This window comes from Patella vulgata, chromosome 2 (assembly GCF_932274485.2).
Source record: "Patella vulgata chromosome 2, xgPatVulg1.2, whole genome shotgun sequence".
Taxonomy (NCBI): domain Eukaryota; kingdom Metazoa; phylum Mollusca; class Gastropoda; family Patellidae; genus Patella; species Patella vulgata.
In genome coordinates this window covers 11808748-11824166 of record NC_065880.2, presented here as the reverse complement: position 1 = coordinate 11824166, position 15419 = coordinate 11808748, and the positions used below count along the sequence as shown (strand labels likewise).

Below are 15419 nucleotides of genomic sequence, written 5' to 3'. Positions count from 1 at the left end.
CTGATGTGGGAGGGGGGGGGTGTGTGTTTATATTTTGTCAAATGACCACTACTGGGCTAAATGGCTTCTCATAAATATCTTATTTCACAGCACTACATTTATCTCATCATGTTGTTTATACGAATGTATGATTATCAAATATCATTTATCTCATCATGTTGTTTATTGGAATGATTGATAATCCAGTATCATTTATGATTGTCAATAACATTTATCAATTTATCGGAGCTCTTCAGCTGCATAAAAAAAACACCCTTCAAGTTGTGAATTTTTTATGTGTCTTTGTTTGCTGACATAAGTAACAAGTGTTATTTGTCAATAGTATTATATAAATGCATTAACATTGATGGATAGAACATTGTGTTGGATTTCAGGTGGCCTATATATTATTACATTTGTTTTCAGCAACTGTTTGGCTCAAACAATTGTTTTTTATTGCCTCAAAGTAAATGAGCCAACAAGAAATAAATATTTAACTTAAAGATACATTATGCAAGAGTTAAATCTGTCTATTGCAGGTCTTTCTAAATGTTATCTAAATTATTAGTTAGACATTAATTAACCTATCCAGGCCATAATCAACTCTAGATGGCAGCCCTAGCTTGCGATCTTTAGTGGATTGTGAGCCGATTTACTGAATAACTTTCATTCACGATTTAACGATTAAATGGATAATCAAGACTATACTGTTTATTGTACTGACTTCAGTAATGATGACCAAGTCTAGGTGGAAATTTCAGTCGCTTAGTTCTCGGTTCACAGTGGATCAATTTGAATGAAATTTTCAGCAAATTGGCTTTACATTATCTAGTTTTTAACTATTATAGTGAGAACTGCTAACTCGTTACCGAATCTCCCATAATGTATCTTTAAGATAGAAGGGCAATCCTCATTTGGATACAACCACAAGGGGATAAGCAATATTTTACTTGATTTTTGATGGCAGTATTGTAATAATAGAAATGCCTATACACTTACCTTTGTAATAATATAATGACTGGCCATACAGTAACCTTTACAACAATAGCAATAATATAATGACTGGCCATACACTTACCTTTACAACAATTGTAATAATATGACTAACTATAGAATGATGCATGTGTTCTAATACAACGATCGGCCATTTTCCATTATCACTGATCTAAAATGTAGAAAAAAATAATAGTTATTCTATATCTAAATTTATTATTTAACATCTGACATTGGTTTGTTTCATGTTCTGGGTTGAGCAAAGTTGGGTTAGTGTGAGTTAACACAGAACAGGGTTAATGTTGAGGTTTCAACCTAATTAGGTTGTACATAACACTTCTTTCATGCTGCATTAGTCTGGTGTTTGTATTTGTTTTAACTAGGTTAATAATTCACCCATAGAGCCAGACACACAGATATCTGTTTGATTGTGTTATTTGACAAGTCTTCCTATACTGAATAACTCAAACTCAAACCCTAGGGATAGTGTTAAGATCTTTAAATTTGATTTTTTTTTGTGAAGAAAACCACATTTATATTTACTGAGTATTGTATTAACTATTCACATTAACATTTATAGAATCATCCATTTTTGTAGTTCGGGTATGTTTTGATTTTTAAATAATAGAACCTAACTCCTGACTAGGTTTGTGTTATGTAAATGTCGCCCCAGGGTGTTATAAAAGAGTCTAATCTAAATTCTAACATAATTTAGATGAAATCAAACCTCTGTGGGGGAGTTAGTGTACGTCAATGCAACACCTGAGTTCAAATCTCTATTACTCAACCAACACACAATTTTATTTGTCTCACCTGTTCAACAATATTTTTTTAAATATAACATATATACTTACAGGTAATATATTGTGTAACATACATTCTAATGATAATTGTGGTATTTCTAATATTTCTGGTGTAGGTGGACGGATACTAGTGTATGACTGCCATGTTACATTACCATAATCTAAAAATAGTACCTGAAAAATATTTCAACAAATTACTACTATTATCCAATTTAATAAATCATTGAAATAAATGTTTTCACTTTTTTAAGGGCATGGTGTCTCAACAATGGCATTTCTTTGCTTTGAAGGGCCATATCGTGGATTCAAAACCTAGCATTCCTATATCAAAATTTCCATGTAAATATCTATACTAAGTCTTCTCGTTATTTATGTATTTATTTATACCTATGCATCATACTTGTATTAAATGCTGTGCCATTATCAAACCTGTTTGAGGTAAATGTGTATATACATACTGTTTGTCTTGTTAGTAAATATATAACTTAGATTAAAATTATCATTTGTCTTGTTTGTAAGTATATTTATTTGTCATATTGTTATAAATTTATGTACATGTTTATATTGTATGCTGTCCTCAATGGATGTTTCAATACAATAAAATCTTACATTAGTGACACATGTGGAGCTGAGCCCACTTCCATCTAATGTCATCCTTAATGGGGCACATACCTGGTACTTTTCAACACAGCCTTACTCCATGTTTTATTTTAATAATCTTATGTAGTTAACGCAATTCAAACCTGTATTCTTGTATCTTACCATTAGTCTATCTTCCTCCATAGTGATAACCTTTCCACGATACCATAAACCATCTCCTTCAAATAAAGCTATACAAGCCTGTCCTTCTTTCCAGTCACAAACAATTGGTTCCGAGAGAGTATATGTTGATTGTAACTTCTCGTTTAATGAAGTCAGGTCAGATTCTATAATATATTAAATATATTCAATATTCAGATAGCTCTTGATTTAATACAATAACACACAATCTGATTAAAATACTTTCGATGGCCTACACTACATGAAGATCTGACTGGTTGTAGTGATAGGTTGCATCAGAGGTCATACGAGCGGCTTTCGGCCCTATGACGTCAGACATTTGATTAACCAATCAGCATTGATGTTACTAGTGAATTACCCACAGTTCCGTGCAAAACACGCCTAAAGCTCGCCGTAACAGACCGTTTCATTGGCTAATAGCTCACATCATTCAGAACACGTCAATGATAACAACTCTTCCAGATGCTAGTGTAGTAAAGACAAGTAAAACAAAATTTTGAACTATAAAAAAACGAAATGAAATAGGATCTGTGTTTTAATCCAATTGTTTATTAGCCATTGTCATTATGTTCATGTAGTTAATGTTTTGTTTGTATTTGTATGCTGCCTCTTACGGGGTATTTACATACAATAAAATCTTATCTTATGATCAGGAGACAGGGTCACTTGATTTTTAACAAAATTTGGAGACAAAATATTTTTCGGTCTATTTAACTATGGTGCAGAATATGCCCGTCTTCATTAGCCCAATCAAAGTAGAACATTAGGGCGTTAAACCCCATTTCATTTCTCTTCATTGTTTCCATGTTAAGTTTGTGCGCCTTGTCTTGTGTAATTGTTTACTATTAGCTGAATAAACGGAGTATGGTATATTTGAGTATTTATACCTTCATCTACTATCTGTGCGTAGATTACACCTTCATAATCAACATAACATGGTGTAACATTTAATATTTTACTCTCAGGTACAGGATGTTTTTTATATTCATAATACGGGTTATTCACTCTCTTAACACTATCATACATCTTTTCTGGACTAGATCTGAAAAAAAAGTAAACCCATGATAATTGTATGCAATTTTATTTCTTAATAATCTGAAAAAAGTTACCAAAATTCTATTATATAACACCTTAAATTTAAATATTTCTGCTGTAATGAACCAACTGATAAAAATATATGAAAAGCTCCTTAGTCATGAATTCTACATCAGTTGGTCTGTTGTTAACAGTTTGTATTAATCTAGTTGTCTGTCTAGTTGGCCGAGAAAGTTCCCCAGGATTTTCCAGTGTGATATCCTTTTATAAGTGGTGCATGACAGATTGCCTAATCATCCGGATGGGACAAAAAACATACATATAAAAGAAAATTGTACAATTGGAATTCAATTTCTGTCCAGTCGATTGTTAGAAGTTGTTTAGCTTATAACTGTCCAAATGACCTAACTGCTGGTCGGTCTACGTTTCGTTGCCTGGCAACTTATTTTTATGCCTCGCACTTAATTCCAATAACTAAAACAGTATTAATTTGACAAAGTAAAACTGAAACAATATTTTAAAAATATATATTTATATACAACTTCATTATTTCACATCCAGATTTTTTTTTTTATAGAAAAACTAATTTTAAAAATAATCTGAAATGAATCGATAGCCTTTTGTTGAGAAAAATTCCAATGATGAGCATACCTACGACTGGGAATACACAAACCACTTTCAATAAATCTATTTTTTAAACTGAAGACTATTTTACGAGCTGGTTCAAGGGCTGTTTCTGGTACATCTTCCTCTAACAATAAATCTATGGGTAGACCTAACGAATCATTGTCGAGATCTCCCTATAATATATATCAAAACAAACAAAAGGCTATGAGAATTCATCATAATCCTAATTTTAACAACTGGAAAATATTTCCAAATTTTGATGATTTATTCACTATTGCAGACATTATTTAGTCTTTTTTTTTTTTTAAACTATATTTTTATTCAGGATGTCTGAATGGGAGAACGCTAGATCGGAGATGGTCCTGCACTTATGACATCATATGTGGATAGTGTGTGAGGGTTAGGGTTAGCACTAGCCCTGTTTATCTCTCGAGACTTTGACAAAATCTGCAGGTCCTAACCCTTACCCTAACCCACAATCAACATCTTATGTCATAATATATATGTGCAGGACCATATCTGATCTAGCATTCTCAATATTCCCAAATTTTTGATGATTTTTTCACTATTGCAGATATTGCAGACATTATCTATGATGAAGCATTAGTCTTTTTTTTAAACAATATTTTTATTCAGGATGTCTAAATGTGATTGAGGGGATTAGCCCAGATTAGGAGCAGAACAGTAGGACGTTAAACTCCATTTCATTTCATTTTATTTCTAAATGTGATTGAAGAACAGGCTTAGTCTATTTAAAACCCCTCTCCCCATATACTACCAATACAAACTAATAATACAGACCTCTTTTTTAATGTAGCATGTCTTGTTTTTAACTTCTTGTTCCATGTATTCTCTGGCAGTCTGTGACCATTTGGTTCTATCAGTGGTACCAGCAGGATATATATTAGCTAAATGGCATCTAACAGCAGCACAACTCATTTTTCTTAATTCATTTTTAAGAGTTCTAATATTATTACCACTAACAGTGTCCTTGTGGCCATAATCTACTAAATACACCTGAATGTAAAAATAAATATTATTTATAGTCTCTATATTATTATTATTATTACAGAATATTTATAGTGCGCACTTTCATATAACATGTTCAGGGGCACTTTACATAGTGACAATGTAATCACACATAAACAACAAGATTATGGACATGTTAACGATTGTATACAGAGTCATATTAACGTAAAGCATAAAATATTATATAACATCTCTATATGTTAACGTAAAGCATACAAATATACCAGTACATATACATTTAAAAGGCTAAAATATTTCATGAAAATAAGCACAAGTGTCAGTAGCACAGAAGGAGGCACATATTAGCTTTACAAAGTTTGAAACAATGAGGGGATTGAGCGTTCAAATCGCCTCATGCGTCTACTGTGACAGAATATTCATTATGAGAGAGAGAAAGGAAGGAAATGGGGTTAAACGTCCACTCGACACAAACTAGGTGATTTTGGGACTAACATATGGTTTAATTTTAATTCAATAATTCACTTAGCAGTGGGAGGAAATCAGAGGACCCAGAAAAACCACACAAGGTTAAACAGACGACCCTACTCCTTGTCACCTACAACTGGAGAATCGAAACCACGCCAGTTGACACAATGACAGATCTTATGATGCAATGCACATGCACCAACCATTCAGCCATCCACCCTCCCCATATTCATTGTAGCAAAATGAAATATTGATAGGAATACAGGACAAAAATGGAAGTATTCTTTTCCTTACTCTGTACATATTTTTACTGATTACTTCAACTATATTGGCACGATACCATAATTCATCTTTAGAATATCTTGCTGCACAAAAATCTTTTTGTTTCCATGACCTTAAACTGGGTTCACTTCCTTCACAATCCTTCTGTAGTTCTTCCATAAGACTACAATACAGTACAATTATAACTCAATTCAATTCAAGTTTCAATATTACACGGTATGTATCTACATAGATTATTATTATTATTATTATTGTTCGATTTATATAGTGCTTCATTACACATGAGTGTTTCTAAGTGCATTCACAACAAAACAGCTCAAAAACATTTCTGAAATAAATATGTTCTTAAGTTAGTCTTAACGATGGGTTAGCAGAAAAGTATTTATCGGGTGGTTATTTCCAATAAAAGTATGGCAATTTTGGTATATATGGAAAGTAGAGATATCCAATCTTACTAGAAAAATACTGGATTCCCCGAAAAACACCCATGGAGCGTATACAGGACAAAATGGTAAGGGTTCCCCTAATCAACAGCCCGACGATTAGGAACTTCTGCACGCATGATGTCAAAGGTCACAAGCGAACATTGAGCGTTGATGTACAAGTTGATAAACTTTATTAAGAGTTAGACGTACAATACTTTCTGAGATAAAAATGACGGAAAAACACGCGGGTAGTGGATAATCCGAGAATTTAATTAGGATTCGATATTTGTAATAAATAGTAAGCGATTAAAGACAACATCGTCTTATGTATGCAATGAATTCTCCTCCGACTCCCAAGACGTGACGTAAACATGACCTGGTTTGATCGAACTTTAAATGGCAGGGCATTCCTTCGCAATTACAATGTTTGAGAATGATTTGAAGCATAATTATGACAAATTAATTAGTTTGAAAATGTTTTTGGTCCATATATACCATTAAATCACCCAGTTTGTACGCGGGAACCCATCTTTAAAGATCTGGATGACTCTTGAATAGTTTTTAGAAGATCATTCCACATTTTAGCTGCTTTGACGGAGAAAGCCTATTACTTACTTAATAATCTACCGTAACATACATCACAATATCGACAGCGTGTTTTTGAGGGCGAAAAAGTAGGTCTAATGCAAATGTTATGGGACTGTTTCGATGTAACCAGCAGAAATGTGCATATGGAAAACTGGCTTTATACTGAGATACTTAAAGACTTCATAATCTATAAAAAAAAATTCGAATTTCTAGTCAATTGTCAATCAACCTACTAAGTGATGCACTTTTTCTGATGAAATAAATAAATTTCAATGCCTATGTGATAATTCATAATTCAACTACAAACATTGATTTCGTATTATTACAACATACAGTAGACTATCAAAGATTTCAAATTGTCTGAGCAAATTGGATAACTTACAATTTCAGATGATTATCTTGAGATTTAGCTAACTGTACATGGAATTCAGAGGGTGAAACATACGAGCTGAGAAAAACTTCGATCTGCACGGATGAGGGTCCAGAATCTGCTTCTTTATGTGTTTCAGTCGGTGTCTTTTCTGCTGCTTTTTGTACGTTAACACTTAATTTCTCGGCTACATTTTGTTTGAATCGTGTTGGGGTAACAGGAGATGAATTAATGGTTGCTGGAATGGGGCTGGTGGATGTCTCGGATATATCAGAAGCTTGAGTTTGTGAGGTAGATGTAACTTTATGTACAGGTTTTGTAGGAGTAGATATTGGTGAATTAACTGGTGTTATCTCAGGACTTCTCTGTAAATATAGTTCAGGACATTCAATATAATTAATATCAGTGAAATGGGACAGATTAAAAGAAAAATATGGTTTAATTAACTTGACACTTGATACTAAATGAGAGAGAGAGAGAGAAATGGGGGTTAACGACCACTCGACACAAACCAGGTCATTTCGGGACTAACATATGGTTTAATTTTATTTCCATAATTCGCTTGCACGTAAGGGTCTTTAGCAGTGGGAGGAAACCGGAGGACCCAGAGAAAACCCATGAAGTTGGACATGCGACCCTACTCCTTGTCAGGTACAACCGGGGATTCGAAACCACGCCAGTTGACTCAATGACAGACTTTATGATACAGCACGCACGTGCTAACCATTCCGCCATCCAACCCCCTGATACTAAATGACTTGCAATATCTGTGTATTGAAACTAACAACTACGTTATATAAAAGTTACAATATGATGAGAAATGGGGTTTAACGTCCTACTGTTCTGCTCCAACTGGGCTAATGAAGACGAGCATACGCCATACAGTGTGCTATGAAAAGAAATTTGGCCCGGGCAGCGTCACTATGTCCTACTCTTATATCGAATTCCAACTGCCAAGTGGTCTTTCATATGCACGCCAATGTGTACACAGGACCTCGGTTTTCATCTCATCCAAATGACTAGACAGCTGTCCTTGTCTGGCCCTCCGTCCTGCACCACTGACAAGGGGTAATCATGTTGGAAAATCCAGATGAACTTTCTCAGCCTATACAGGGATCGAACATGTGACCTCTTGGCTAGCGAGCCAGTGTCTTACCCACTTAGCCATCGTGGCTCCTTGTGTATTGAAACTAACAACTATATAACAAGAAAGATGAAATAAATAGAATATAAAGACTTACATATTTAGGTGTATCTAATGCTGATGATGAAGATGACGATGACTGGTGGAGTGTGACAAATGTTTCAAGTTTTTCTTCGCTACCTCTTGTCTCTGCATCAGCTGTTATTTTACCCGATGACCTGAAATAATATTTGAAAAATAATACACTTTAAAATACATAAAAGTAGTATAAAGTTATAAACACAAAAACATAATATGGAACACAATTACTATTTTAATTATATCGACGATTCACTGAGGGTTCTCTCAACATTATCATGCAAGAGAACTCTAAACCAAACATTGCTCTTATTAAAAAAGTAATTGTTTTCTATATTATGATTTTGTGTTTATTACATGTGTCAACTGCTGAATGCCACTCAAAGAAGATAGTGAGAGAGAGAGAAATGGGGTTTAACGTCCACTCGACACAAACTACGTCATTTCGGGACTAACATATGGTTTAATTTCATTTCAATAATTCGGTTGCGTGTAGGGGTCTTTAGCAGTGGCAGGAAACTGGAGAACCCGGAGAAAACCCACGAGGTTGGACAGGCGACCCTACTCATTGTCACGTACAACCGGAGAATCGAAACCACGCCAGTTGACCCAATGACAGACTTTATGAATGATACAGCACACACATGGTAACCATTTGGCCATCCACCCCCCCACAGGAATACAGACAAAAAATTCTATAGATTCTTCTCAGTCTACAAGATTTGAACTCGAAACATTCTTTTTGACTTTTCTAATAAATCATTTACTTAAACCCCAATGAATAATGTTACTATTAAAGATGAATTATGTAATATTTAGATCAAGAGCTGGCCGTTCTTGCTATGATAGTTTAATCATAGATAATGCAAAATGAATATATTGAAAATTTCAGTCAAATTACTTATTCTGTGTGAGAGAGAAATGGGGTTTAACATCCACTCAACACAAACTAGGTCATTTTGGGAGTAACATATCGTTTAATTTTTTTATTTTATTAATTCGATTGTGCTCAGGAGTCTTTAGCAGTGGGAGGAAACCGGATGCCCTGGAGAAAACCCACGAGGTTGGACAGGAATCAAAACCACGCCACTTGACTCAAAAGACAGACCTTATGATGCGTTAACCATTTGACCACGCAACCCCCTACTTATTCTGTACGAAGGAATGACTATGAGTGTTTGAAGTTTTGACAAAATGTAATGTAGATTATTTATTGTTAAACTCTTAAATAGCCGCAGTGTTTTTATACTTACAATCTGGCCATTTGATGGTTTAGAGAGTTAATTATGGGCTTTTCATATAAATAAATGTTTAAATAATAATTTACTTAACATTTGAAGCCAATATAAAGACCTGCAATAGGTAGATTTCATTCTCTCATCTTTAAGATAATAATGTGATCTTACCATATTCCAGTTGATTTAGCATAACCTCTAGTTACTATCTCACTATTCATATTGAGTACTGTTATTGAAGGGTTATCTTCATCTATATGATTTAATACCACAGAAAACTGGTTGTCTTCTATACCTGATAACACATATAATCATATTAATACAATATCAACATGGATAACAGGGAAATTAAATCTTTGAATGGTTTCGGAGACATGACTCATGATTATAATTGTGTACTAAAATATAAGCAAAATATTATTGACATAAAATCACAAAACATACTCAACTGAGAAATATATACTCAGCCAAATTAAAAACTTGGCACTCTGGATTTTTGGGACTAGATTCTAATATTTGGTTTAAGGCAACTATTTTAGTGTTATGTTTTGCACAGACGACCTTGACATCAACAGAAAGCAAGAATAGGTCTCGCCAAAAGTCCTTGACATTGATAACGTTCGTGATGTCACAGTACCCCCCAAAATGAAATTCACAGACTTGGAGAACAATCGGAATAAAGTGTTTAGTAACGGTTGTAGCCTCCTCTAGCGTCTCGTACTGCCACACAACGTCTTCTCATGGATCTCAGAACATAAGTAAACAATACCCGAGGAAGACGTCGCCACTGCTCAGCAAGAGCATGTTGAAGGTCCTGCAACGTCAGTGGTGGATTCATTTTGTCTGTCAGTTTTGGGCCGATTTTCATGAAATTCAAACTCAACTGTCCTTAGGGTTTAACAGGGATATAATAATACGGTTTTTTAAATGCGCGAATATCGAAAGGAACCGAGACCTTTGGGTTATAAACTTACATTTCAAGTTTCAACAAAATCGGATAAAAATTGTGACCTCTATAGGGTCCACAACCTTGATATACCATATTTTTACGCTATTTGAGAACGAACGGCGGCCATTTTGTCTGTCAGTTATGGGCCGATTTTCACGAAATTCGAACTCAACCGTCCTTAGGGTTTAACGGTGATATAATAATACGTATTTTTAAATCGGATAAAAATTATGACCTCTATAAAGTCCACAAGCCAAAAAAACGTTTTTGCGTACAATCAGGGGCCATAAATCAGGAAGTTACGGTCCGATATGCGCGAATATCGAAACAAACCGAGATCTTTGGGTTATAAACTTATATTTCAAGTTTCAACAAAATCGGATAAAAATTGTGACCTCTACAGTGTTCACAAGCCAAAAACGTGATTTTTCGTACAATCAGGGGCCATAATCCATGAAGTTATGGTCCGATAGATGCCAATATCGAAAGGAACCGAGATCGTAGGGTGATAAACCTATATTTCAAGTTTCATTGAAATCGGATAAAAATTGTGACCTGTAGACTGTTCACAGACCGACGGACGGACAGGGGCGATGACAATATACGTCCACATAAAAATGTGGGCGTATAAAAATTGTTGAAATTCATCAGTGTCAAGTTTTTAATTTGGCTGAGTATATAACAGGCAAAAGAAGGCACTACTGTAATATCAATGTTAATATAGAATATGTTTGTTAGATTTTCTAAACAATAATGAGAGAGAGATAGAGAGAGAGAGAGAGAGAGATATCAATGGTTTAATGTCCACTCCACTGGGCACAAACTAGATCATTTCTGAACTAACATATAGTAGGCCTACAACATGATATCCCACCCCTTAAATTTGATAACTTGTTATAACGTGAAGATATGAACATACCTTGTATTTTCAGCTGAAATTGTTTAAATGCAACTGTTTCATGCCACCACTGTAAAGCCTTTAAATAACAATAAGAGATAGATAATCAAATTAAAGAGAGAATAATAACTGTTATGTCATTCATAGCAAAGAAATGAAATGAAATGGAGTTTAACGTCCTACTTTTCTGCTCCTAACCTGGGCTAATGAAGACGGGCATACCCCATACAGTGTGCTATGAGGGAAATTTTGCCCGGACAGCGGCACTACGGCCTACTCTTATATCGAATTCCAACTGTCAAGGGATCTTTTACGTGCACGTCAATGTGTACACGGGACCTCAGTTTTTAGTCCCATCCGAAGACTAGACAGCTTTCCTTGTCAGCCCCTCCGTCCTGCATCACTGACAAGGGAGAACCACGCCGGAAAATCTGGATGAACTTTCTCGGCCAATGCAGGGATCGAACACCCGACCTCCAGGCTAGCGAGCTAGCGTCTTACCCACTTAGCCACGTGATCCCCGTCATAGCAAAGAATCATTACTGGACTAAACAACTTCTCACAAACATTTGCGCTGGGTATTGCCACTGCTGTCACAATACCACACATACTGCGATTCAGGTACTACAATACAATTTGTAAAATGATTCATAACCGGGTTAATATTTATCAAGAAAACAACAGCATTAGTGAATATTGATATTTTTAGTCCAGCTAATGTCAAAGAAATAAAAACTGTTTTCTATCACGATACTGATGTAAGGACCAAAACAATTTAAGAGTATTTGTGTACCTATGGATAATGTGCGACACGGACTACTGAGAGTGATAGGTTATTTACTGAAAGGACAAAAAAAGAAAAAGAAAGAATCGCGATACATCAATTCATCGTCTCATGATTCAATACGCGAATCGTGAGAAGGTGAATTACAATGATATATCATGCTAGCACTAATAAACATCACTTTTCAAGGCACTACAACAGTTTTTTATAAGATGTATGATTAATTAATATTGTTTATGATTGTCAATAACATTTATCAGGGTTACGTATTTGATTATTTCCAGATTTATTGGATTTACTTTCAGAAAAAGATTAAGGCGCAGTAATTAATTGGACTAATAAATAAAGAAGTGTTCTTACCTCATTGGTCCAGCCAATTTTTTCATTTACAGGTGCAATATCACATAATTTACAATATACAGCCTAAATTATAAAATTATTTATAATCATCAAATATAACAATAATCCCTGTCTTGTCAGTGTGTCGTTAGGAGATTTAATTTTGGGATTATTTCCGAAGGATTGCTTCCTTCTTGCTCCTACTGTATCAATGAGATCCATGCTGATCTGCACGGTTCCAGCGTTACTTCCTCCAACTACTACATCTTTTAGTAAGAAGTTGATTTGTCACAGTCGTGGAATTATTAGAATAAATATTCTCCACATGTTTTTAACTAATGCTGGCTTGTATAAACATATACGATCGTTTATGAAATTATATTGCAAGAGTAATTCTACATTTTCTTGAATTAAGGAGAGCCAAATTGTATTTTTGGTAGTTAAAAATGGGTGATTTGCCCAGTTATCCCTTCTAGCAGAGACTATAGTTTCGTTCAGACTGATTTATTTCACTTAGTGAGGTTCTATAGATACTGCATCACTGACAAGGCGAAACCACGCTGAGATAAAAAATTAAAGACTGTCAGTCACTAACCTGTGGTGGAAGCACAAGAAAACTGTCAAGTATTTTACGAATGTTCCAGTATGGTATACGATCAACATAGCCATAATCTACATACTGTACATCTACTAGTTTTCTACCAGGTATATTCACTACTCTAGCTCTATACCATAAACCATCACTAGTATACTGGGCTACACATATCATATCTATAAATATAGTCATATACTCTAGTTACTAAAACCAACTTATTCATGTTATTAAGAAATAGTGGTCTAAACCATTCTGGAGGTTTTTTTTATGCTAAAATGAGTTACTGCCCCTTATTAATAAAAGGCTTTGATCCTACTGAGAATTCTGGGATGCAGTGAAATCAAAAATGGATGTTTGAGCTTAATTAGCCCTTCTGCTTGTCTTAAACAATCCTGGCCATTATTTGAAAATACCCAGCATGTTTGATGATAAGCATCAAATACAGATAATCGCTGTATCTGAACCATTTGAATTTATCCATTCATCAGTGCCCATTACACATATAGCCTATACTAGGGCTAACAGAATTTGTCGGCGTCTATTTTGTTAATTAAATATTGTGCTTTATAATAGTGATTTCTGAACCATTTGAATTTATCCATTCATCAGTGCCCATTACACATATAGCCTATACTAGCGCTAACAGAATTTGTTGGCGTCTATTTTGTTAATTAAATATTGTGCTTTATAATAGTGATTTGTAATATACATTACCTTTTTGTGGACAATAGACAGTATAAAGATCCCCACTATCTACTGAATATGTTTGCTGCATTTTAGTCATCATCGTCGTCAAATATTGAGCTTCATCTCCAAGCTGAAAATAAAATATAACAAGCCAACAGTGAGGCTGATGTCCCCCGCCGAAATAGGAAAATAATTAGAGGACACATATAAATTTATCACAAATTATCTATTCTAGCTCAATTAAAAGTTATCGTGTCCCAAAGCATCAACTAATCAAATTGCTTATCTCTGCTTACCCTAAGCGGAAAATGCTCATCTTCGAACTCCATCAAGGCATTGACCTAATCAACACATACACCAAGTTTGAACATTCTAGCCCAATTAGGAAGAGAGTTATCGTGTCCCAAAGCATCAACCAATCAAATTGCTTATCTCTGCTTACCCTAAGCGGAAAATGCTCATCTTCGAACTCCATCAAGGCATTGACCTAATAAACACATACACCAAGTTTGAACATTCTAGCTCAATTAGGAAGAGAGTTATTGTGTCCCAAAAAGTGTGACGGACAGACAGACGGACGGACAGACAGACAGACAGACAGACAGACAGACAGACAGACAGACAGACAGACAGACAGACAGACAGACAGACGGACGAACCCATTTTAATAGTCCCCTGCTTTCTTCAAAAGGCGGGGGACAATAATTTTCTTTACTGCGCTCTTACTTAACAAACTCAAGCAGATCCAATTCTATAACAGATGTTTCTCAAACCACGAAAATGCATTAAAATGAAATGGTGTTTAACGTCCTACTGTTCGGCTCCAAACTGGGCTAATGAAGACGGGCATTGAGAATCATATGTTTGAAATTTGCGTTCCGTTGTTATCTCTGTAGCCATCAAATAATACCATTTATGTAAATGGTGTTCAGTGTCCTGATGTACATGTATGAACTATAAAATCACAAATAAACGTTATTATTTGATGGCTACAATTCTTAAATATATCAGATTAGCCAGTTCACCAGAAACATGACGATATATAATGGAACATTATGGTGATAAACATGACTTACTGGTTGTACAAAGAAATGGTATGGTGTATCTGGACTAGTCACAACTACATCAAATATTTCAGCTTCCATTCTAGGTTCTGTTGTTGTATAACTTCTAGCTGTATACACTACTGGTAATACTACAAATATTACAAACTATTTTATATACACGATTTTAATCTTCCACTACACAAGATTTTTTTCTTTTTTTTTTTTTTAAACAATATTTTATTCAGAAATTGAAAGGGATTGAGGAACAGGCATGGATGACATCTCTTCTAAATACAAGAATTAATATGGATATGTAAAAGAAATCAG

General features: G+C 34.7%; 1 protein-coding gene across 1 annotated transcript in view; it reads right to left on the bottom strand.

The window, feature by feature from the left end:
* Positions 1-15419, bottom strand: part of LOC126809707 (RING finger protein 17) — a 41962-nt gene that overhangs the window by 10179 nt on the left and 16364 nt on the right. The window contains exons 19-33 of the mRNA XM_050534443.2: positions 15123-15241; positions 14074-14176; positions 13360-13535; positions 12786-12848; positions 11663-11720; positions 9966-10089; positions 8579-8699; positions 7350-7702; positions 5967-6117; positions 5019-5234; positions 4242-4390; positions 3443-3597; positions 2538-2701; positions 1827-1949; positions 1058-1144 (exon numbers count right to left, since the gene is read on the bottom strand). Of these exons, the coding sequence (XP_050390400.2) occupies positions 1058-1144; positions 1827-1949; positions 2538-2701; positions 3443-3597; positions 4242-4390; positions 5019-5234; positions 5967-6117; positions 7350-7702; positions 8579-8699; positions 9966-10089; positions 11663-11720; positions 12786-12848; positions 13360-13535; positions 14074-14176; positions 15123-15241 (2162 nt within the window). The remainder of the gene's footprint in view (positions 1-1057; positions 1145-1826; positions 1950-2537; positions 2702-3442; positions 3598-4241; positions 4391-5018; positions 5235-5966; positions 6118-7349; positions 7703-8578; positions 8700-9965; positions 10090-11662; positions 11721-12785; positions 12849-13359; positions 13536-14073; positions 14177-15122; positions 15242-15419) is intronic.